Source organism: Enhydra lutris, unplaced genomic scaffold, assembly GCF_002288905.1.
Source record: "Enhydra lutris kenyoni isolate GAN:26980312 unplaced genomic scaffold, ASM228890v2 scaffoldscaffold4, whole genome shotgun sequence".
In the NCBI taxonomy this organism is placed as follows: Eukaryota; Metazoa; Chordata; class Mammalia; order Carnivora; family Mustelidae; genus Enhydra; species Enhydra lutris.
In genome coordinates, this window is record NW_019154088.1 from 17,549,688 (window position 1) to 17,572,560 (window position 22,873).

Genomic DNA, 22,873 nt, shown 5'->3' on the forward strand with positions numbered 1-22,873 from the left:
TCATTGACTAATTACAGTGATAAGTACAGTGAGGAATGGGTTGGGCAGGCCATGACTTTCCAAGGATAGGCAGGAATTATCAGAAGCTCCATGTATAGTTTTAAAAAGTTACAGCGATTCTGAAATCTTTTTCCCTGAAAGATGTTCTTTGCCCAACAATGCTTGCCCCCACCCCCAGCCCCACTTATTCTGAGAATCAATGGTTGAAGAAAAAGGGACAAATTCAAAATAAGGAATTAATTTGAATGAATATTTTGAACGAAAATATGTAACAGAGATATTCCTCAGAGATCAATAAAATGAGTCAACTTAGTCAACATTTCCTAACAACGAGAATATACAGTGAAAAGTCCAAGTTTGCAGATTATGCTAACATCTTTAAATTAGTGAAATAAGCTAATGATGATGAATACTGGTAGACAGAACATACATATATAGGTAAGTGGAAAATTGGCAGATGAGTTTGAGTGCAATATATTTTATAATAAAATTTAAACTGTATTTATAAGATAAAGGGCTCTGAATAATAACTTCTTCACAAAAAAGGCACCAAAAAATCACTCTGGATGTTTCCCTGAAGATATTATCTTAATGTGTAATTGTAGCCAAAAGACAAATAAAGTATTGGGCACCATCAGGAAGAAAGTAAGACACAAAACAGAACATATTACAATAGTTCTGTGTAAACAACATGATATATCTACATCTGGAATGCAGATGTTGTCCTCTTTGCTTAGCATTAATAAAGACTACCCAGTATAATAGAAACATCTTGGAATTAGAATGAATGAATGATATAAGACATATATGACATAGACTAAAAAAACTGGGGAAATGATCTAGAATAACAAATGTTTATTTAAGATTAACCATATTCAATGTTTATGAAATCATAATAATATGGATAAGAAGAACAGAGACTTGTTAGTCATCTCATGAAATATTAGGACTAGCATGCACTTCTCAAAGTCTTAATGTGTCAGAAGCAAGGCAGATAAATAGAAGTGCTATATAACACAACAAACAGAAAACATGAGAAAGTTGTTAGGCATAAAAGTGTTGCATGCTAAAAATATAAATAGGTTGAAGCAAGGTTTAGCCAAAACTAAAAAGAAAAACCTACAACTGGTTAGAGAAGTAGAGATGTTTGGAGTTTGTCTTAATTGTTTTGAGTTGGCATCATGAAATGTAATCTGAGATGAACTGTTGTTTGAATTAACCATGGAATTTTGTGCTTTTCTTTTTTTAAAAGACTTTATTTTTTGAAATAATCTCTACACCCAACATCAGGCTCAAACTCACAACACCAAGATCAAGAGTCGCATGCTCCACCGACAGAGCCAACCAGGCACCCCAAGCTCTTTCTTACCTAATTAGATAAACTCCAAAATGTAATGAAAATTAGAAGGAAATTTAACAAATACTTCTGGTAATCTCTTAATCTTAGTTCTTCTGATGTTTAGTATGATTAGGAAACTCATTAATTCCTTAATCCTAGAATGATTATTAACTTTCATTTACCAATTTATAATATGACACAGCTATGGATTTATGTGTCATTCTCTCTACTTCAGCATTTAATGAAAGCCTTCCAGGTACAAAACCCTATACCAAGTACTAGGATTTGCAGAAGTACAAGGTAGTCTCCTCAAATGGCTTATAATTTAGATGCAAAAAAAGGGCTAAACCTTTCAGTAACAATGGAAGAATAGAGATGAGTATTAATTCCTAGTTAGCAGTGTGTTGTCCTTAAAGAGATGATGACAGACCAGAAAACTCCGTAAAACATTATGTAGAAACTTGAATTTCAGTTTGGCTTTGAGAGAAAAGTGCCACTCAAGTAAATGGAAGCTTTTAAGATACTCCCAAGCCTCACCTCAGACCTACCGGATCCAGCTTTCTGACAAGTAGGAATGAGCACTTGAAAGTTTTAAAATAATTCATCACATGAATTCATTTAGCCAGTGCAAAGAAATATTTGGGAAATACTGAAATAGAGATTCTATGTAATTATGGGTACTGGTGGGCAGAAGCAGGAAAAGTGCCTGGCTATTTGTTTGGGAGAGGAAGATAAGTAAGTCAATGGCTTTGAGGACCAGCGACTCATGCAAATTGTAGAGGAACAATGGGAGAAAATTGCAAAAGTAGACTGGACCAGATTTTGTAGGGTTCTGAATTCCAAGTACAAGAGGTTTTAATTTGGTTTGCTTTTTAATAGTGTGTACCATTGAAAGTTTTGGAGCAGAACAGTAACTTTTATAATGTGTTCCCTGGAGGCAAGAGTCTAGGCAAGAAACTGAAATAGTAGATGAGGTACAAATAATAAGACCTGGCCTAACGTGATGGCAATGGGAACAGAAAAGAAGTGGTAGATACATATTTGGTAATATATAGAATATAGAGAATATAGAAAGGGCAACTGGGAGTTTCTAGTAAGAGTTTGGAGTGTCTGGATCTTCTTTTTAACATTTTAAATATGTTCCTCTGTAAACTCAGATGTTTTATTTCTTCCTTTTTTTCTTTCACTTTAATTTCTGTGAGAAATATAACTACTCTAAATTAGAATGCACTGTTTAGACTGGTAGCAAAGAATGTGTACCTAAAAACTCTTAAGAAAACCAATGGCCAAAATGGCTTTAAATTTTGCTTTAATTTTTCAAAGCTGATTACCAGCAAGATCTGAAACCAAAGTGTTCAAAATTATTTTATTGTCTGGGTGGCAAAACATTTAAATACAAGTTAAAGAGGGAAAGAGGAAAGACTATATTCCAGGTATATTTGTATTTTGAACCCTATCTGTAATCCTATGTAATGAAAATTCTGCTTTCCTACTGAAGATACTTTAGATTTTGGGAAAAGCTAGAAAATGGGAGAGATTTTCTAGGGGGTAGTAAGAGATATTTTTCTCACATATTCTGGGATTATATCATCTGCACCTCTTGTGATAATTTTGGAGCCATTTTTAGAGTGTAGTAAAAGTGTTGTATTTAGCAGATGTAATTGTTCTACATGATCAGATAAAAAATTCTTTCTGAATAGTAATTTAGAACTTACAGGGATTACAGGGCAAAAAAAAGAGTATTTCTTTTGTCTCATTCAGGGAGAAAACTGGCCCCCTTTTGTTCCAAAGAGGTCATAAATGATAAGGAAAAGGTCAGGAGATTGGCATAGAAATATAATTCTGTTCAATACAGTTCAATGTTGTTCCCATTACATATTTTAGTAATATGCCACTGGAATCATCCTATTTGTTGCACAACTGAATAGTTTGTTTCTAATTCTGGCATGGTTCTAACCCTGCTGAAATAAACTGTTGCAACTTAAATTCTTTCAAAAGAAAACATTGCCATCACTGTACCACACACTAATGTACTTTCTAAAGATTTCTAAATGCTTTGTTTTTGGAGTAAATCTCTAAATGAACGACATGACTCTTTACTTAACCTGACAAATCACTTAAGTGTTTTTTTTACATCATTACAGAATAGAGGATTGATAAGAACTATAATTGATTTATCCCCTCCCTCCCCCAAGATAATGATGGTGTGGAATCAATTCTCTTATGCAGGACATTTCAGTTATATTCGATACCAGCAATTGTGCAATCATGTATAACTGTTTTGAGTTTCATGCTGGTTTGATGGGAATTATGCTTCCTGGGTTTCTGTAATAATTTATCTAGTTGTGTTTCTTTCTTGCTGGCTTTGATTTCATTAGTCTTCTAATTTCTTTTAGTGTATTCCAAGGTTCTGTTTTAGATCTGTTATTTAACAGTTACAGAGCATGCTTTTTTAGGGTAGGTGATCCAAAGATAAGATTAGTGTTATCAACCAAATATATTAATTGTGTTATCCTACAATAGTAGGTTCTAGGGTTCATGGGAAAAGTAAGAGAACTTGGACCTACTGGAGGTCTCTATCTCCACAAAGTCCTTTGTGTCATCTACTCTGAGTGAAAGATAATAAAGAAATGTGAGGCAAGTGAACTCATTTCTTTCCCAATTCAAACATTGAATCATTGCCTCCAGGCAGCAAAGTCAGCATGTGCATGGAATATCCACCTAATGATTCTAATCCAACACTAGCCTGAAAAAAAGAGATTTGTCTTCCATGTTAAGCAATCACTCTGTTGAAGTGATGGAACAAACTTATTTCAACCTAAGATAATTTGGTGTTTGTCTCTTTCCCTATAATGTTTGAAGAAGTCAATTTTGAATAATATGCATATACTGCTAAAGGTCACCTATTTACATTCTAGGTGGGCAACTCAAAATAAGATACAGGCAGCCACAAGATCTTATTAAGTAATATATCTTACATAATTTTGACATTTTGATAAAACTTAGTTCATGATAGAAGCTGTTTACAAGAAAACAAAGTGTCCATAAACTATCTTAATAAGAAATTTATGACCAAAACAAATTCAAAATAGTACTGAGCATTCATTGTCTTTGTAAGCAATTTATCAACAATGGTCAAAGTGAAACGTTTATTATTCTGGTTTCAAACATACTTTCTTTAAAGAATCCTTTCTCAGGTAAGGGTAAATATGTCATTTATTTCACTGAGTACTATCTGTCTATACACAAAACTGCTACTTTTTCCAGAGATACTCTTAAAATTAAATGGCAAATACAGGCCTGAAGAGGAGGCTAGGGAAATTTTAACAGTTGCTTACGAGCATATGAAAGATGTGATGCTGATACATTCATGATGAAACATTCAACAAATCTTCACTGTGAGCCAATTCCTTGCTAGGCTCAATTTAGAGATAAGTCCTGTCCTCTTGGAGCACTGTAACTGATAAATAACTCTTCATGTTCATTAAAGGAAGATCCAGGGGAAATAATTTACCTTGCATCAGAATCCAATGAGGTTAAATTTGTACTAACACAATAAAGAATGATGAAGAAATTCACTGATTCAATGTATTTGCAATACCTTTAAAACTGAGTAAATTTATCTATTAAAGGACATATGGAGTAGTTTTCAAAGATCTTACTACTGTAAAATTGTATGAAGTCAGTGTTTTCCTTTCCTTCAAGTCCCTTTTACTCCTGCTATTCTTGCCTTCAATCAATATTATATTTTCTATTACATGAAAAGGAGAATATGATATACAGGTTTAGGGTATCTCTCAAGCTCAGTCATAATTAGGAAATAAAACCTGTAATGTTTGCTAGCTTTCTTTTATGGACCAACTATCCACAAAATGTAATTGTTGAATGATAGAGTATTGTTGATTACATGTGGACATCCTCCCATTCAGGTCCAGTTACAACAGTAGATTCATATTTGTCCCACCATTCTGATACTAAGTAAGTGAAGAACATTTGAGGGTTTTTGTTTGTTTGTTTGTTTCAAAGATTTATTTATTTGAGAGAGGGAGAGAGAGAGAGAGAGAGAGAGAGAGCAAGAACATGTGAATGGGGAGAGGGGCAGATGGAGAGGGAGCGAATCCTCAAGTAGACTCTCCACTGAGCACGGAGCATGACCCAGGCTCCATCCCAGGACCCTTAGATCATGACCTGATCTGAAATCAGGAGTCAGCTGCTCAACTGACTGAGCTGCCCAGGTGCCCCAAGTGAAGAACATTGTTAATCTTATCTCTCCACATATTGGGATTAAGAATATTTTAAAAATCTTTCATTTTTTAACAATCCAATTAAAAAGTGGGCAAAATATATGAACAGATAGATATCTTACCAAAGTAGATATGCAAGTGGCAAATAAACATATGAAAAGATGCTCAGTCTTTAAAGGTTCTACCTCTACCTGGGATGAAGATGACTTGCAAATAGCAAGGTTCCTGAATGGGTAATATTTTTAATTGTTTGATGTACCTTAAAAATATCTTTCACAATGAAATTAACAGATTTAAAGGTAGATTGCTTGGTAATGTATTTAGTAATTTGGCAGAATTGGTATCCTACCAACACTGACTTTCTAATCTGCTTTGTCCTATGTGCTGTGCCCTCTCTTACTCCAGAAAACACAATAATGACTTTTGTTCAAGTACAGAGTGGGAAGTGAGGTTTTTATAGATTCACAAGGATCTGTAGAAGAATGAACTATGGTAAGCTTATGAAATCCTACCCTCCATACCAAAAACCAGGGAGTTGCTCAGAAAATAAAATATGAAAATATATAGCTTACAGGTATTAAGTTAGCTACCAAACTTACTGTACATGATTTTTTGGTCTACAGTGTATCTATTGCCTTATATAAGACAAATATAAGACATAAACTCATGAGATTAAAGTAGAAGAAGAAATGAAAACAACATCTGTGCTCTCATGTCTTTCATTTTCCTACTCAAAACTGCTGTGTTGCTAGAGATCTACCATCTCTTCTGGTGTGGCCATTCATTCCCGCACAGGCCAGCATTCATTCAGCTTGATGAATCTGCCCCAACCCCTCTTTGTGTCTTGATATACACATCAGGAATATCCAGCTCTCTAGGAAGCTATCTCAAACCTGTTCTGGACTGCAACAACCTGTCAGGGAACAACCTAATTTTCACTAGCTTTTCTCCTTATAACATAAAAAATGAGATAGTGTTGCCAATGCTTCTGAACAGCCAGACTCGGTATTGTTGGTTAGAATAGCATAACTATTCATTTCTAAAGAAAATAGTTTATTGCCACTTAACTATGCTCCACACTCTGCAGTTATGTTTTCTTTCTCTTTCAGCCAATTTATTCCTTTTGCTATATTCTTTTTTTTTTTTTTTCAAACACAACTTAACCAACTTTATTCCTTTTGCTATATTCTTAATGATAGCTTGGATTCCCTAGACCCTTGAGATTTTTTTTTTTTTTCTTACTGGCTTCTCTTCTGAATTAGTGTTTTCTTTTTTTAAATCCCCTCTAAAAATGCTTCTCTTCTCTAATAAGCTGTATCATAGAAAAGACTATTTCAAGCTTTTTCACTTTCACATCTAGCCAAGAAAAACAATTTATATTTATATTACACATGATTGGTGACTATTCAGACAGTAGGACAAACAAAACAAATATGCCCACATCACTCCAAATAGTTCCCTTGGTGTCCTTATATCCAGGATTTTTTCCCGGCAAGCTACTGAGTTCCGGGAAGCATTTCTTTTAACTTTCTGGCTGATCCCCTTATCCCTGCCTCTCTATTTTGTTAATATTTTAGGAAGTGGAGCATAATACTGGAATGAACCACCTTAATATCAAACAAAGCTTCCTTTAGCAAATATGATAGAACACAGATACTTAATATACTTGACAGCAATGTTTAAAATTATTTCTATCCCATTTACTCATTCCTTTTGCTATGTCTATTTCCTCAACTTGTAGGCCCAATGATGTTGAGGCTAAGGCATCAGGATAGGGGCTGGAAAAGTCAAGTATCACTTTAAAGCTGGCTAATTTTGAGAATGAGTACTGAAGAAAAGTTAAGAAGATGCTATTTTTACTGGGGTGAGACTAATAATGTGGTTGACTTTTATGAAGATACTGAGTTAAAAGTGAGAGCAGCTTTCTATACCTTGTTCCTAAATTTGGCATATGCAAACCACTGTGTGATCTAAATCTACAATGAAATTCTAGCTAGATGTGTAGGATTGACAAAACTGTTTGTTAACAATAAAAAATAATTTTGCATAGTATCACAGCATTTCAGAATGTATCAGACTTCTACAAATATGGTAATAATGTATTTTACTTTTTAAATATTTAATATTTGCATTGAACACTCTGAACACTGGGAACACCCAGTGTTAAAGGAGAATATCCGTAGGTGTCACCTGAAGCATCCTCACATGTGCTCCTCTGCCACTGCTTCCCTCTTTAATCTACTGTCTAAAATTACATCCTGGAATTTCATCATTACCGCACCCTGATCACAAGACTGAGATCTTCAAAAGATGTAGCAAGTCAGAATGCTCTGGTCTGATTATGATTGTATGCAGGGCTTAAATTTTACTAGCGAGAATGATATTAAGACACATATTGAAGCATAATTATTATTTACACTTATTACCTTCCCCTGTTGATAAAAGTGGAACCACTGAACTCTATGAATGTACTGCGCAAGTGAGAATTCTTTGGTTTCACGTGGACAGATAGTTTCTCGGTTCTCTTTCCTTCTCATTGTTTTTCATTTTGAATCTCCTTATTATTATAACTTCCTAGGGTCATAAAATATTGAGAGATAATGGTAATATATTTTATCCAATAGCTTCTCAATCATATTATTGTTATTATCAACTACTTATAAAGGCATAGCTTAGTTGTGACCGAAATCTTGAGAATTAAGATTATTTTATTCATTGATGCCAGTAGTTGTTATGAGGTCTTTGACTACTTTTCATCTACCTTTTAGTAAAATTGGGGGTATTTAATGAAATAGTTTATTGAATTTTTAATGACACCTAATAATTCGATCCATAAGTCATTGTTTACATCTTGAGTCCTATCCTGATTATAAGAAAGGGAATAGAGGGGCGCCTGGGTAGCTCAGTGGATTAAGCCTCTGCCTTCAGCTCAGGTCATGGTCCCAGGGTCCTGGGATCGAGCCCAGGGTCCTGGGATCGAGCCCCGCATCGGGCTCTCTGCTCAGCAGGGAGCCTGCTTCCCTTCCTCTCTCTCTGCCTGCCTCTCTGACTACTTGTGATCTCTCTCTGTCAAATAAATAAATAAAAATCTTTATTTAAAAAAAAAAAGAAAGGGAGTAGAAATTGTGCTTTATTTAAAACCAAATGATTTGTTGGTCTGAAAATTTAGAATGAAATAAAATAATCATAAATCATTCATAATTTATTAGAATTGAATATAAAATATTTTCATGATTAAAATTAATTTTAATGCTCCACATTCTTCAAATACAAACAGAATCAAAGGTTTTCTTTCCTTTTAATTAAGATATGTTTGCTATTTATACTTGATATTAATTTCTGAAGTTCAGAAATTAGAGCCATTTTCCTTAATTTGTGTCCTCAAATTACACTAGGGTTCTATACATTCTGACAATACTTCATAAATACTTAAAAAGATTAATATTCATTTTTTTGCATTTCCTTCATAGACCTCAGTTTTTATGAGCAGCTCTAGAACTCTCAACTGGATGACCTCTGGCTAGTGCTAAGCATAGTATACTGGGAAAAGGGCCTCTATATGCCCCATATATGTGAAACAGATGACAAAAATTAGCAGGTTATATTAATCCTGATGAAGTGGGTTTCAATTTTATTCTCCAGATAGGAAAACTAAAGCAAAAAGAATAAATAAGAGGATGAAGCAAAACCATGGAATAAAAAAATCAGATTTTCCTTTAATTCAGTAAATATTTTGGAAAACAGCTTTTGGAGATTTGATTTTATGCAGATAATTTTCACTTGGAATTTTTTTTTGCATTATGTCAGGCACAGAAAAGAGAATGTCTCATGGCTGCACCTTCATGTTGAAAGTATAATTAATAGCAGTTATTTTAAAAGGTTCACTAAACTTTTAATTCCTACATTTAAATGTTTTAAATAATTTTAAATGTTTTTAAAAATTTCTTGAGATTTGACTGTATTTATGTGAGTCACTAAAATATAGCACTTAAGGAAAAGATACATAATAAATGATAATAGGTTATAAATAACAGGTTAGTATTCTTATGGTAACCACGTTTTATAAAAACAATTTCAACAAATATTAAAAATTAGAAAGGTATAAAGTTATACAATATCATATGAGCAGGATTCATAATTTGGTTTTATTTTATTTATTTTTTTAAAGATTTTGTTTATTTGAGAGAGAGACACAGCACATGCAGAGCAGTGGGGGAGGGGTGGAGAGAGAGATTCTCAAGCAGATTCTATGCTGAGTGTGGAGCCCCACCCTGGGGTTCTATCACGTGACCCATGAAATCATGACCTGAGCTGAAACCAAGAGTTGGATGCCTAACTGACTGAGCCACATAGGTACCCCCATAATTTGGTTTTAAATTGTCTTTTCATATATCAGAAAACTCAATATCAGTTTAAAATATTTAATCTTTTTTAAGGCAGTAGGTTCTATTTTTTTACTTATTTTTTATTTTTTATAAACATATATTTTTATCCCCAGGGGTACAGGTCTGTGAATCGCCAGGCTTACACACTTCACAGCACTCACCATAGCACATACCCTCCCCAATGTCCATAATCCCACCCCCCCTCTCCCAACCCCCCCTCCCCCCATCAACCCTCAGTTTGTTTTGTGAGATTAAGAGTCACTTATGGTTTGTCTCCCTCCCAATCCTATCTTGTTTCATTTACTCTTCTCCTACCCCCTTAACCCCCCATGTTGCATCTCCTCTCCCTCATATCAGGGAGATCATATGAGAGTTGTCTTTCGCCGATTGACTTATTTCGCTAAGCATGATACCCTCTAGTTCCATCCACGTCATCGCAAATGGCAAGATTTCATTTCTTTTGATGGCTGCATAGTATTCCATTGTGTATATATACCACCTCTTCTTTATCCAGTCATCTGTTGATGGACATCTAGGTTCTTTCCATAGTTTGGCTATTGTAGACATTGCTGCTATAAACATTCGGGTGCACGTGCCCCTTCGGATCACTACGTTTGTATCTTTAGGGTAAATACCCAGCAGTGCAATTGCTGGGTCATAGGGTAGTTCTATTTTCAACATTTTGAGGAACCTCCATGCTGTTTTCCAGAGTGGTTGCACCAGCTTGCACTCCCACCAACAGTGTAGGAGGGTTTCCCTTTCTCTGCATCCTCGCCAGCATCTGTCATTTCCTGACTTGTTAATTTTAGCCATTCTGACTGGTGTGAGGTGATATCTTATTGTGGTTTTGATTTGTATTTCCCTGATGCCGAGTGATATGGAGCACTTTTTCATGTGTCTGTTGGCCATCTGGATGTCTTCTTTGCAGAAATGTCTTTTCATGTCTTCAAGGCAGTAGGTTCTATTACCATCATTTAAAATTGCTTTAAATGAATTTTATTCAATTTCAGTAAATTCAAGAGATTTTCTGTTAGCAATGATTTTTAACATAAAGTTTAAGAGAAAAGTAAAGATGTTAGCTTATTATATACTTTCATAGTATTATATAATGATTAAGAGCCAGATGTCTGGGTTCAAATTTCACTTCTGCCATTTACCAGTTGAGAGAATTTGGGCAAATTAAACTTCTCTATGTGTGGACCTCTTGATCTATAAAACTGGAATAACTAGAGTACTCATTTCATAGCCTTGGTGATAAGAAGGTGAGTTAATATATAGAATCCTTGGAATAATTCTGAGAATGTGGTATAAGATCAATAAACATTAGCTGTTATCATGATGATTATTATAGTAAATTAGAAATGTAATTCTAGGGAAGGAAAAGCTAAATTTAAATATTTACTATTTCTTTGAATCCAGGTATCTTTTTTCTATTAAAAAAAATCAATAGTTTGCACTTCCATATTTAATAAGGACTACTCTGGTATTTGTGTGTTATGGGTAGGTGGCTTCAGTCTGAGTTAATAATCAGATTCATAATTTTAATAACTTCTAACTGAAAAAAGGATAAGAACAAATGGTCATTCTTGGATAATCTGTAAAGCTGAGTGAATAACTGACTTATCTTTCTGTGATCTCTTGCAGATATCATGGAAATCAGGACAGTGGCAGTTGGAATTGTGGCAATCAAAGGGGTGGAAAGTGAATATTATCTTGCAATGAATAAGGAAGGAAAACTCTATGCAAAGGTATTGATAATTGATAGTTTAGACTTAATTTTTTGAACTTATTTTTGTCAAAATATTTTGCCTTTTCTTTTCTTTCTTTTTTTTTTTTAGAGAGGGACAGAAAGAGAAAGAGAAAGAGAGAGAGAGGAGGCAAGGGAGAGGCAGAGGGAGTGGGAGAGAGAGAATACTAAGCACAGGCTCCACACTGAGCACAGAGCCCAGTATGGGCCTGATCCCATGACCCTGAGATCATGACCTAAGCCTAAACCAAGAGTTTTACTTTTAACCAACTGAACTACCCAGGTGCCCCAAACAAAACATCTTGCCTTTCTGAAAAGAAAAGGTGAAACTAATTTCTTTCCAATTATATAATTTAATGATTTCATTAAAACACTTTCTATTCAAGCATTGAGAAAAACAGTTTTTGCAGGACATTGGACAAATTGCTTAATCTCTCCAGGCTTGGATGTCTTCATTTGTGAAATGAGTTGGATTAACTGACCTCCCAGGATACTTCCATCTCTGAAATTCCATGTGCATTTTAGATACTTAAAATATAAAATTTCATTCTGAGAATATTAAAGCTTTTTAGTTCAAGTTCACCCAATCTGTATATTACTGACATGAGAATTCTTGGGAAAAATATTCAGACATTTGTTTATCAACATCAATCTCACAATCATGGGTTTAACTGAATGACTGACTGAATGAATGAATAGTTGGATGAATGAACAAATAAACTTAATTTTCTATCACAATTGGAGGCAGTATAGTAGTAAATGAAGAAAGGTGTGAAATATGTCCTTTGATTGAGGGAGGCAGATGCTCTGCCAATCATATCAAGTCTCATCAGTTAGGGAATGACTGACTTGGGCATGGTAATATGAGAGCTGCTACTTAGAGTGAAATAGCTCCTAACACTAGAGATTAGTAGCAACCAATGGCCAAAAAGTTAGACATTTGAAAATCTGTTGAATAACTAAATATGTGTCATTTTATCTTTTTAAAAAATTTTAAGATGTCTATTTTTTTGCAAATGCTAATTTATATCTAACAAACTGCTGTAGGTCCACTCAAAAAAAGAAAAGGTCATATATGATTTAATTTTACTAAATATTACTGCTTACTATTTGAGTCCCTCTAAAAATAATCTGGATAATGTTGTTTGTTGTTTTAACAGAAAGAATGCAATGAAGATTGCAACTTCAAAGAATTAATTCTGGAAAACCATTACAACACATATGCATCAGCTAAATGGACACACAGCGGAGGAGAAATGTTTGTTGCTTTAAATCAAAAGGGGGTTCCTGTAAGGGGGAAAAAAACGAAGAAAGAACAAAAAACAGCCCACTTTCTTCCTATGGCAATAACATAATCATATATGGTATATAAGAAACCAGTTCCAGCAGGGAGATTTCTTTAAGTGGACTGTTTTCTTTCTTTTTCTCTTTTCTTTTCTTTCTTTCTTTTTTTTTTTTTAAGTAACCAAGAAAGGCTGGAAAACTACTGAAAAACTGATCAAGCTGGACTTGCGCATGTATGTTTATTTTAAGAGACTGCATTAAAGAAAGATTTGAAAAAATATACACAAAAATCAGATTTAGTAACTAAAAGTTGTAAAAAATTGTAAAACTGGTTGTACAATCATGATGTTAGTAATAGTAATGTTTTTTCTTAAATTAATTTACCCTTAAAAGTATGTTAGATTTGATTATCTGGTAATGATTATTTAAATATTCCTATCTGCTTATAAAATGGCTGCTATAATAATAATAATAATGCAGATGATGTTATAAAAGATATGTCAGACCTAAAGGCTGCTGGAATGATTTGTCAGATAATCAAGCCAATACAAACTATGGAAGATGAGCAGTATTTGAAAGCTTTTTTAGTGAAAAATTATAATCCACTTAAATTCTAATCAGAAAAGAAAGAATATTCTCAAGAATTCTAGTATGGAATGGAATCAAATAGGTAGTTTTACAAAAGTGAAATATTAGAAAATGCTTATACCTATTAACAAGACAATGCTGCTCAAACTGAAAGGATAATGGCTTAATGGATGTTTTTAAAAATCTTGTATATAAAATAGCAATAATGATGACAATACTGTATTTCATCTCACTTGGCACCAAATAACATCTTATAATCCCTAAAAGTAAAATTGAGAAATCTTTAAGTTTTTTTCAAGTAACATAATCTTTTGTATAATTCATATTTGGGAATATGACTTTTAATAATGTTCTTCCCATAAGTAATCATGCTTTTTCTCTGTGGTTATAGCATTAAACTCTATTTTAAGCTGTATTTGAACTTTATTGTTTTGTTATTTAAGTTTATGTTATTTATAAAAAAAAACCTTAATAAGCTGTATCTGTTTCATATGCTTTTAATTCTAAAGAAATAGCAAAACCGTCTGGCTCAACAGCAAGTTACCCTTCCCCCTCATGACCAACACCAAGTCTAGTACGTAGCACGTGGGCCAGCAAATCCTGGATGGCAGACAAAAATGACAGCCTGCAGCAATTCTTACAATAGATGTTGCACAGGGAACAATACAAAAATGTGAAATATACTTGGCCACATATTGTTGTCAATTAGTTTGGATCATATAAGTAAAATCACTGCAGATACAAGAACTTAAAGGATTTTAAAGTTAGAATATACTTGAGTTCATGAGTAGAAAAGTGCCATACTTTCAAAATTTGCATACTTAGAGTTAGTAAATTTCTAATGTCTAGAAATTTCTGCTATTCAAAATATTGCCACATGGAAAGTTCTTTTCCTGATAGGTGGCAAGAGCAAAATGCCCAAAATAGAACATATAATTAGGGATTTGAGGACCTGAATATCACGAAAGCTTGAGGTGAGGCTACAGGTAATAAGCTTATCTGTAAGATAAAGATAAATTCCACTTCATAATTTTTTGATTGGCAGATTTGGTAGCACTTTATGTGTTCACCAATTGGAGGCCAACATTTATCTAAATTAAATTTAGATACTATTGGAATGCGTATCATTGTGCTTTTAATTTCAAAATATTCCTCATCAAGTCCCTTTATTTTATATAAATATTATTGACTAATACATTTATAGGCAAAAGTTACATAAAAAGGCTAAATCAACAGGAACAACAGATTCATTTGATCTTCTTGCAGTTCACCTATATGTCCAAGTGGCAGGAAGCTAGAAAGAACTGCCCTTCCTCAGATATACTCTGGGACATGCTATGATTGATATTCTGAACTGCTCTCTGATTCATAGGCCTTGCTAGCCTAGGTTCCTAGATCAGGTTTCTATGGCTGAGGTCTTGTGAAAATATTAAGGGTAGAGGAGAAACTATGTGTTTCCTTAGTGCTTAGCAGAGTGTCTAACCATAATCAATTTTTATATGAATTCATTCAATGTTTGACTACTAAAGAAAATTCAGACTAAGACTAATCTTTCTTCATTTTTAAAAGTTAGGGCAAAACATGATGATATAAAATTTGAACAGAGACTATATATATATATATATATATATATATATATATACACACACACAATCAAATTACACAGCAAAGCTAATTAAGCACACCAAATTTAGCAGTAAATCCAATCTGGTAGTGTTTCTAGAAACACTTCTAATTCATTTTTTATCTTCCCCCCTTTAAAAAATTTATCATGCAAATTTCAGAAAATAAAATCAGTACTAGTTACATACATTTAGAATTCTAGAATCTTAAAACTGTCTCTTGTATTCATCTGTAGACCAGGAAACTGAGATTGTGATACATCCATTGTAGCTGGTTAGGTACAAAGAGGTCACAAAAGCCTAAGTCACTTAGCATGTATTTCATACCCTTAGATTATTAGGATGATTAGCTAGTAGATTCCTTCTTTAAAAAAATTTCTATTGAGGGGTGCCTGGGTGGGTCAGTTGGTTGTGTCCATCTCTTGATTTGGGCTTGGGTCATGATCTCAGGGTTGGTATTGGAGCCACACATCAGGCTCCATGATGGGTGTGGAACCTGTTTAAGATTTTCTGTCTCCCTTTGCCCCTGCCACCACCCCCTCATGTTTGCTCTCTCTCTCAAAACAATTTCTTTTTTATTGAGATATGATATTTATGTTTGTATGCAAAGGCAATGTATGTTTTGGCAATTCAGTTCATATACAATAATTAGTCTATACTGTGATGATTTGACTCAAGAGGAGGAAAGAGATGATACAATTTCTAATCATGGTTCCTATTCTACTCTTACATGTACCCCTTTATTTACAAATGGGGAACAGTAAGCAAAATGTCCATATAAATGGAGTAATCTTTTTGAAAATGTTCTTTGAAAGGGAAAATTGGTTAAATTCATGGGTTTCCAACAAGGAAGGAAAAAATTAAATGAAAGAATATAAACTGTTAACAAAAGAAGTAATAAAAAGATATTTTCAATGCAGTTAGTGAACTAAAACATTTTTTTTGTTTAAAAAAAAAAGCCATAGTATAAATTATCAGCCTTTGAGTTGGCTATAAACTGACCTAATGGTAAGAAGGAAGAGATGCTGGAGATAAATTCTTAGTTTCTATCTCTTAGAGTTTGCTCCTCGGGTTCTCTAGAGTTACAAAGAACATACAGATGGACTACAAGACCAACTGTAGGAAAAGCAATTCTATAACCACAAATGCACTAAATCAGTGTCTCTCAAAATTGTCTATTGAAATAACAATAATAGTAGAAGTAAAGAACGAGGGTCTAGGGAATAATGTAAAGGTGGCACACAAAATTTCTTGAAAATCTTTTTTCTCTTAAAACTCATGTGATTTTTGTAATTTATTTCATAATATATTTGTGTTTGCACTAATATAAAATTTACACCAATAAACAAAAGTGATACATCAGAAAGTTTTACAAGGTTTATCATGCAGTTTCATTTACATCACTCCCCTATTGCCATATACCTGGACATGAATAAGACACGGGAGATCCATACCGTTTATTATCCAACTTTACACATAGATGACACATGGCCTAAGAAAATAAAAACTTTATCTAAAGTTCACTATGAATAGGAATGATATTAAAAATATTTAATGACCAGTATGAATGGTTACAGGTCAATTAGAATATGCCACTTATCTATCAGAACAGATACAGGCCACTGCAACTGACTTGTGGATATCAGATGATTGATTATTAGCTGTGACTATTTCTATGATCACTCTGAAACAGTTTTCAGAGCATATCTCTTAATTGGTCTCTATGATTTGAGTTCTTCATGTGCATCTTAATATACAATAGTTCATTAAAATTTATAACTGTTTCAGCATTGTTGTCAGGCTACTCTTTGTTCGACTTCTATATTTATTCAACAAAGCTGCTGCTTTCAATGAGGTTGATGTTCCTTCAGGCCATATTTACTCCCATTCATCCTCTAACTTTGAATGGTTTGTTAAGAAAATACACTTTCTCTTAGGTTGAGGAGACTTGGCAGGAAGCAAAAAATAATAAAATAAATAAAAATAATAAAAGGAAATAATAAAAAAATAATAAAGTCTAACTCTCTTCCCCCAAATCCTTGTATTTACTCTCCCCTGAGTACATTTCTTCTTACATGTTCCTTTTACTTCCTGATCATTATGTGGTTCCAGTTTCCACATCCTCATCATTGAAATTATGAGAATCTATACAAACTTATTTTCTTTCCTATCACCAGAACTTACAACTGAAATGTGAGATAAATAATAATATTTAGCTTACAGGTGGCAGGACTTTCTTCTTGACAAATCCAGCCATGTGTTAGTTATAGATTGTTATTTAACAAATTATCTTAACACTTAATGGCTTAAAACAGCAAATATTTATTGTCTCATGTTTTATGTGGTCAGGAAACTGGACATGGGTTGGCCAGTACTCTCTAGTTAGAATCTCTCATAAGGCTACAATCAATGTGTTGGCCAGGGCTATGGACATCTATTATTTCAATACTTAGCTTAGAAAGGGATTCACCTTGGGTCCTCACTGGTTGTTGGCTCAAAATATCACTTTCTTACCACAGGAGCCTCTCTATAGCACTATTTAAACCATGGCAGTTTGTTTCCTACACAGCAAGGAACCAGACAGAATGCCCAAAATGGAAGCCACAGTATTTTTAGAACCTAATCTTGAGAGTGATGTCCCATTACTTCTGCCTATACAAGGTAAGGAAATTACACAAAGGCATAAATACCAAAAAGCAGGGATCATCAGATACCATCTTAAAGGCTGCCTAACACAAATAATAAGTGGGATTTTTTAAGGTCACTACCACAAGACAGGATTCTTTAGGACCTAATAAGAATAATTCACAGCTTTTCTTGGTGAGCCATTCAGCAGAGAAAAATAAGCATATTCTCTGTGGCAACATTCTTGATACTTCCTGAGGGATACTGTATAGCCCATTCTTGCAAAGGTAATTGAGAAAAAGTTGGAACCACAGTTTAGACTGCCTATTAGCTTGAGTTGTGCCTCTTTAGAACTCCTAATATAGCTGGAAAACTAACAGTATCACTTTGCCTCTATATGAAGGATGTGACCCAGCCTTCAGACCCAATCTGATGATAATCCTCCCTTCCACTTCCCTACTCAAGAGAGTAAAATCATATATACCAGCTGAAACCTCCTTGAGCCATAGAGAATCTTGTTCTAGATGGCAGAGGCAATCAATCACAAGTTGCACATGACCATGTGAGGATAAGACGACCTAAAAAGGCTTGAAAAACAATCAATTTTAATGCTAGATGCATATTGGAATCACCTGGGATTTTTTTTTTTTTTTTTTTTTTAAAGAAAATGAGGCCTAGCCCCCAGCCCAGGTCAATTGCATCAGTATATCTGAGATGGGACATAGGCAGTGCTATTTTTAAAGCTCCCCAGGAGATTCTAAGGTACCTATGCATTTGAGAACCAACTGGCTAAATGGGGGGTGGGGGTGGGGGTGGGGTTGGGAGTGAGAAAGGAAATCCCTTTAGGACCTATACCTGGTTCTTAATTTTTGTTTCTTCCTTAAACACTCTGAAAAGCCTTATGTTGCTTCCCATCTTAATTCCATATTTTCCAATATGATTTCAAAGTCTACAGTGCTTCTTGGGTCCCTGGTTTTCCTAGATGCCTTTACATCTTTGCTACTCATGTTTGAGGCTAAAAGGAAATGCAAACACTAGAAAGAGAGCTACAATTGTCTTTGCATTCAGACAATTATGGGGTATAAACTATGCAAAGGGTACACCCACATACACCGTAGTCCTTTTTCAAACAGAGCAGCCACAGTGATTCTGTTAAGTTGTATTTCAGATTATGCAATTCCTCTGTTCAAAGCTGCAATTGTTTCCCATATTACTCAAGACAAAAATCAGAGTTTTTAGAGTTGCCTATGTAGTGGCAATGGAAAAGTTCAGTGATTAAAAACTTAGATGTTAAATTAGGTGTGGGCAAGACAAAAGGGAAAAATAATAACAATCCAGAATTATGCATGCAGATTCCTTGGCAGATATCATTGAATTCTCTGTACACTGTAGGCAATATTTTAGTGGGCATGATAATTATTAGAATCATACTCAGAGAGTTCATAGCCCCACATAAAATCTGATAAATGAATGCACATTGTTATGTCTGAAGTAAAAAAAAAAAAAAGATTGAAGGCATGCATATATCAATTTTACAAAATTTTTCTATTAATCAACCAATTCATGGATCTGACAGTCTAGATAAATGAGAAGACCTCTATTTTACTTCTCCTTATTTAATTGATCTATCATTGGTTATTTTGGTTGTTTCAAAATTTCCACTAACAGAAATATGAATCTCCTTGTTATATACTTTCTATTTCTGATTATATTCTTTTTTCAAAGACTTTATTTGAGAGAAATCGAGCAAGTGAGAGAGAGAGAGAGAGAGAGAGCGCACACAGAAATGGGGGTGGGGGAGAGGCAGAGGGAGGGAGACGAACAGACTCCTGGCTGAGCAGAGAGCCTGATGCAGAACTCAATCCCAGGACTCTGGGACTATGACCCAAGCAGACAGCAGACATGTAACTGACTGAGCCACCATGCACCCCGGATTATTTTTTTAAGATTATTACAAGAAATAAAGTTATTAGACCAAAAAAAATCATGTAAGAATGCAAATTGAAAAGCTGATTTTCAGAAAGCTTTTTCCAAATATATACTCCAACTTCTACGTGGAAGTAGATAAACATTCTCTCTAATATTTACACTTAAAATTTAGTCAGCTTTTATTCTTGTCTCTACTTTACCAAAACCCAGGCAACTTCTTTTTCAACATCTTTAGATGTATTTCTTTTCTTGGTCCTTCTACAACCTCATGACCTCATGTCTAGAGTTAAGCAATAGTTCCTTAATCATTCTTCTGTCTCAAGTTCTTCCCCATTTCAGATGCTACCTAATTCCTAATCTTCCTAAAATACTACTTTGACTATGTCAGTTGCCAGATGAAGAATCCATGTTCTATATTGCCTGTTGGATTTAAATTCTTTAAAATATCATCCAAAGCTGTCAAACAATTAGCTCTACCTTACCTGTTCAATCTTCTCACTGCTCAACACAAACTTTATAGTTTCCTTAGTCCACTGTGTTTATCCCATGGTCTGTCTCTCCTCACCAACCCATAAGTTTTATAAGGAAAATGATCTTAGGTTTTTGTTCACTTATGTATCCCAAGCACCTTTGAAAGCCTCTGGTATAGAGTAAGCAAGTCAGTAAACAGTCACTAAATAAACAGTTAAACCAATTCCAATTCAGTGACAGAATAATGAGCGTACATCACTACAAAGCATGATTCCAATATTTAAGGAAGATACAAATGTAATTGTTACAAATGCATAGAAACATACCACCTTGTTTTGTTCAAATCAGTGACTAAATCTCTCAGAAGAATTCAAATCCTTGTTATTCACTTCACCTTAGCATGGCTTTTTCATGTCTCTCAATAAAGAACGTTAATGCATTTCATAATACAATGAGAATCCACTTTTTTTTTCATGCTATCCTGCACCTCTGACAACCACTACCAACCAACAAATTAATGTATCTGGTGAGGCATTTGCCAGTCACCCTGTGACAGACCATGGAAGATAATCTTAAAAGCTAAATTAGTATTTAGAAAGTTGCTTGGTCGGGGCACCTGGGTGGCTCAGTGGGTTAAAGTTGCTTGGTAACATGGCGTCAAAGCAAAGGGAGGTAAAATGGTTTTGAAAGATATATTAACCAAATTATTATAAAAATCAGATTCACAATGGTCAAATCTGGATAGTTCTGTAAAAACACTGTGGTTTCCGATTCTTCAGGCTATATCTATTTTTGTGCCACATGTTATTTATCCCACTTTTGTTCATATAGTCTTTCTCCACATAGTATGAAATACAACCAATGACAATACAATAATACAACTTATTAAATTACACACTGAGAGTTTATATCTCTGTCCATCTTAGTGTTTTGAGGTTTCCTCTCCCTTTAGCCATGCAAATTCCTTGGTTTTCTTTCAATATTGTATAATGAAAAGCACGATGTTGAGATTTCACTGGTTTAATTCTCAGAAAGCTACTTTATTTTCAAGTTTTAAGGGTTCTTTTTTATTGTCCCTAAGCATTGCTGACAGTGAAGAGGTAGCAAATTGACAGAGGTACAAATTAAAGTTGAAGTTAGTATTGGGCTATTGTTCATTGGGGTATTACTGTTTCTGGAACATATCATTTGCTAAATATCACTAGTATTTGTATAGGAAGTAACTAGTTACTAGCATACTAGTAACTATGTTTCTTTTCTATTTCTTATCTCCCATAGCACTAAGTATAATGATACACACATAGGTACTTAAAAATTACATGTTAAGTGAATAGAAGGATATTTTACTGCATATAGTTTAAACTACAGTTTATAAAAAAATCATGAGGTATTTTAACTTCTTAACTTTCAAGTCTAGATAAAGAGAAAATTTGGGTTTAAAAACTAGGGGAGAGGTATAAAAATAGTTTTTTCAAAAATGATATTCATCTGAGTTTAAAAGGCTATGTGGTGTTCCACAATAAGAGAAGTGAAGATTAAAACTTTAGTCTTGTAAATAGTCTAACAATACACTGGTTAAAGGGAGCTGGCTTGTAAATCCTGAGTCATTCCAGATACTGAAATTCTATAACTGCTTACATTCCAGTCCTAAAAAGGGAGATATGCCATTTGGTTTGGAAGGCAACTTTTAACTATCTGCTGTCTGCTTTGTTAAAAACAAAAACAGAGCTTTTTTTAGTTTAAAATTTTGGAGAAAAGTTAAGCCCACATGATAATAAACATCTCAAATGTCAAGGAAAAATTATGGTTTAAATACATTTTGGATTAGAAGAAGCAATTCTAAGACAGCATTATACACGGAGCATAGGTTATTTTATTTCTTGAAACTCATATATATGCACACATGCATATATATAAACACTCATGTTTTACCCCAATTCTGCCCTTCACCTGCCTTAGCATCCCTCTAGCACACAGATAAATATATTTATACACACAAGACACACACATGAGATACACACAAACACACATGGACATGCACACAACTATAGAGGGGGAAGAGTTCTAAAATAATAAATCTAAGTCACCAGTCTCTGTAGCTAATTCTACCTCAATAGTCAACAGCAACTTGGGAAGCTTATTCAGTATTTAAGAATAAAAGTAATAACATAATAAAATGTTAGAGAGGGGGAATATAGAAATAATCTAATCTAATCACATCAGTTTTTTCAGGTGGAAAGGTTATGTAACATGATCAAAGAATTCAAGTCTTTAATGTGCAAATTAAATACATCAGCGCTGAAGAAATATTAGTAACTGCAGAAAATTTTCCAAATCGAAACATACTTATGGCCTAGTAAATAAATTATCTGAGTCTTATGTTTAGGGGATTCTTCATAGAGATTGTGGAGTCCGGCATGGGGATAAGTAACACAGAAACTGTAAAACAACAAGCAGGATATGATAGCTCTCAAATGCCATGGAGCAAGCCTTCGCAGTGATTTCCTGTAGGGCAGTAGCCCTCAAGCTTTTTGGTCTCAGGGCTCTTTTATACTCTTAAGAATAACTGAAGATGCCAAAGAACTTTTGTTTAATGGATTCTGCATCTATTAGTATTCCCTATAATAGAAATTAAAACT

At 34.1% G+C, this 22,873-nt stretch overlaps 2 protein-coding genes across 3 annotated transcripts in view; one reads left to right on the forward strand and one right to left on the reverse strand.

Moving 5' to 3' along the window:
* The window catches only part of LOC111159982 (fibroblast growth factor 7), a 51,049-nt gene extending 36,989 nt beyond the window's left edge, over positions 1-14,060 (forward strand). The window contains exons 3-4 of one of the 2 annotated variants that reach the window (XM_022522715.1): positions 11,613-11,716; positions 12,876-14,060. In XM_022522715.1, coding sequence (XP_022378423.1) covers positions 11,613-11,716; positions 12,876-13,070 — 299 coding nt within the window. In that variant the 3' untranslated portion in view covers positions 13,071-14,060. The remainder of the gene's footprint in view (positions 1-11,612; positions 11,717-12,875) is intronic. The other variant, XM_022522723.1, reaches the window with a different exon arrangement.
* The window catches only part of LOC111159976 (family with sequence similarity 227 member B), a 187,137-nt gene that overhangs the window by 108,972 nt on the left and 55,292 nt on the right, over positions 1-22,873 (reverse strand). The gene's annotated exons all lie outside the window — the stretch shown is intronic.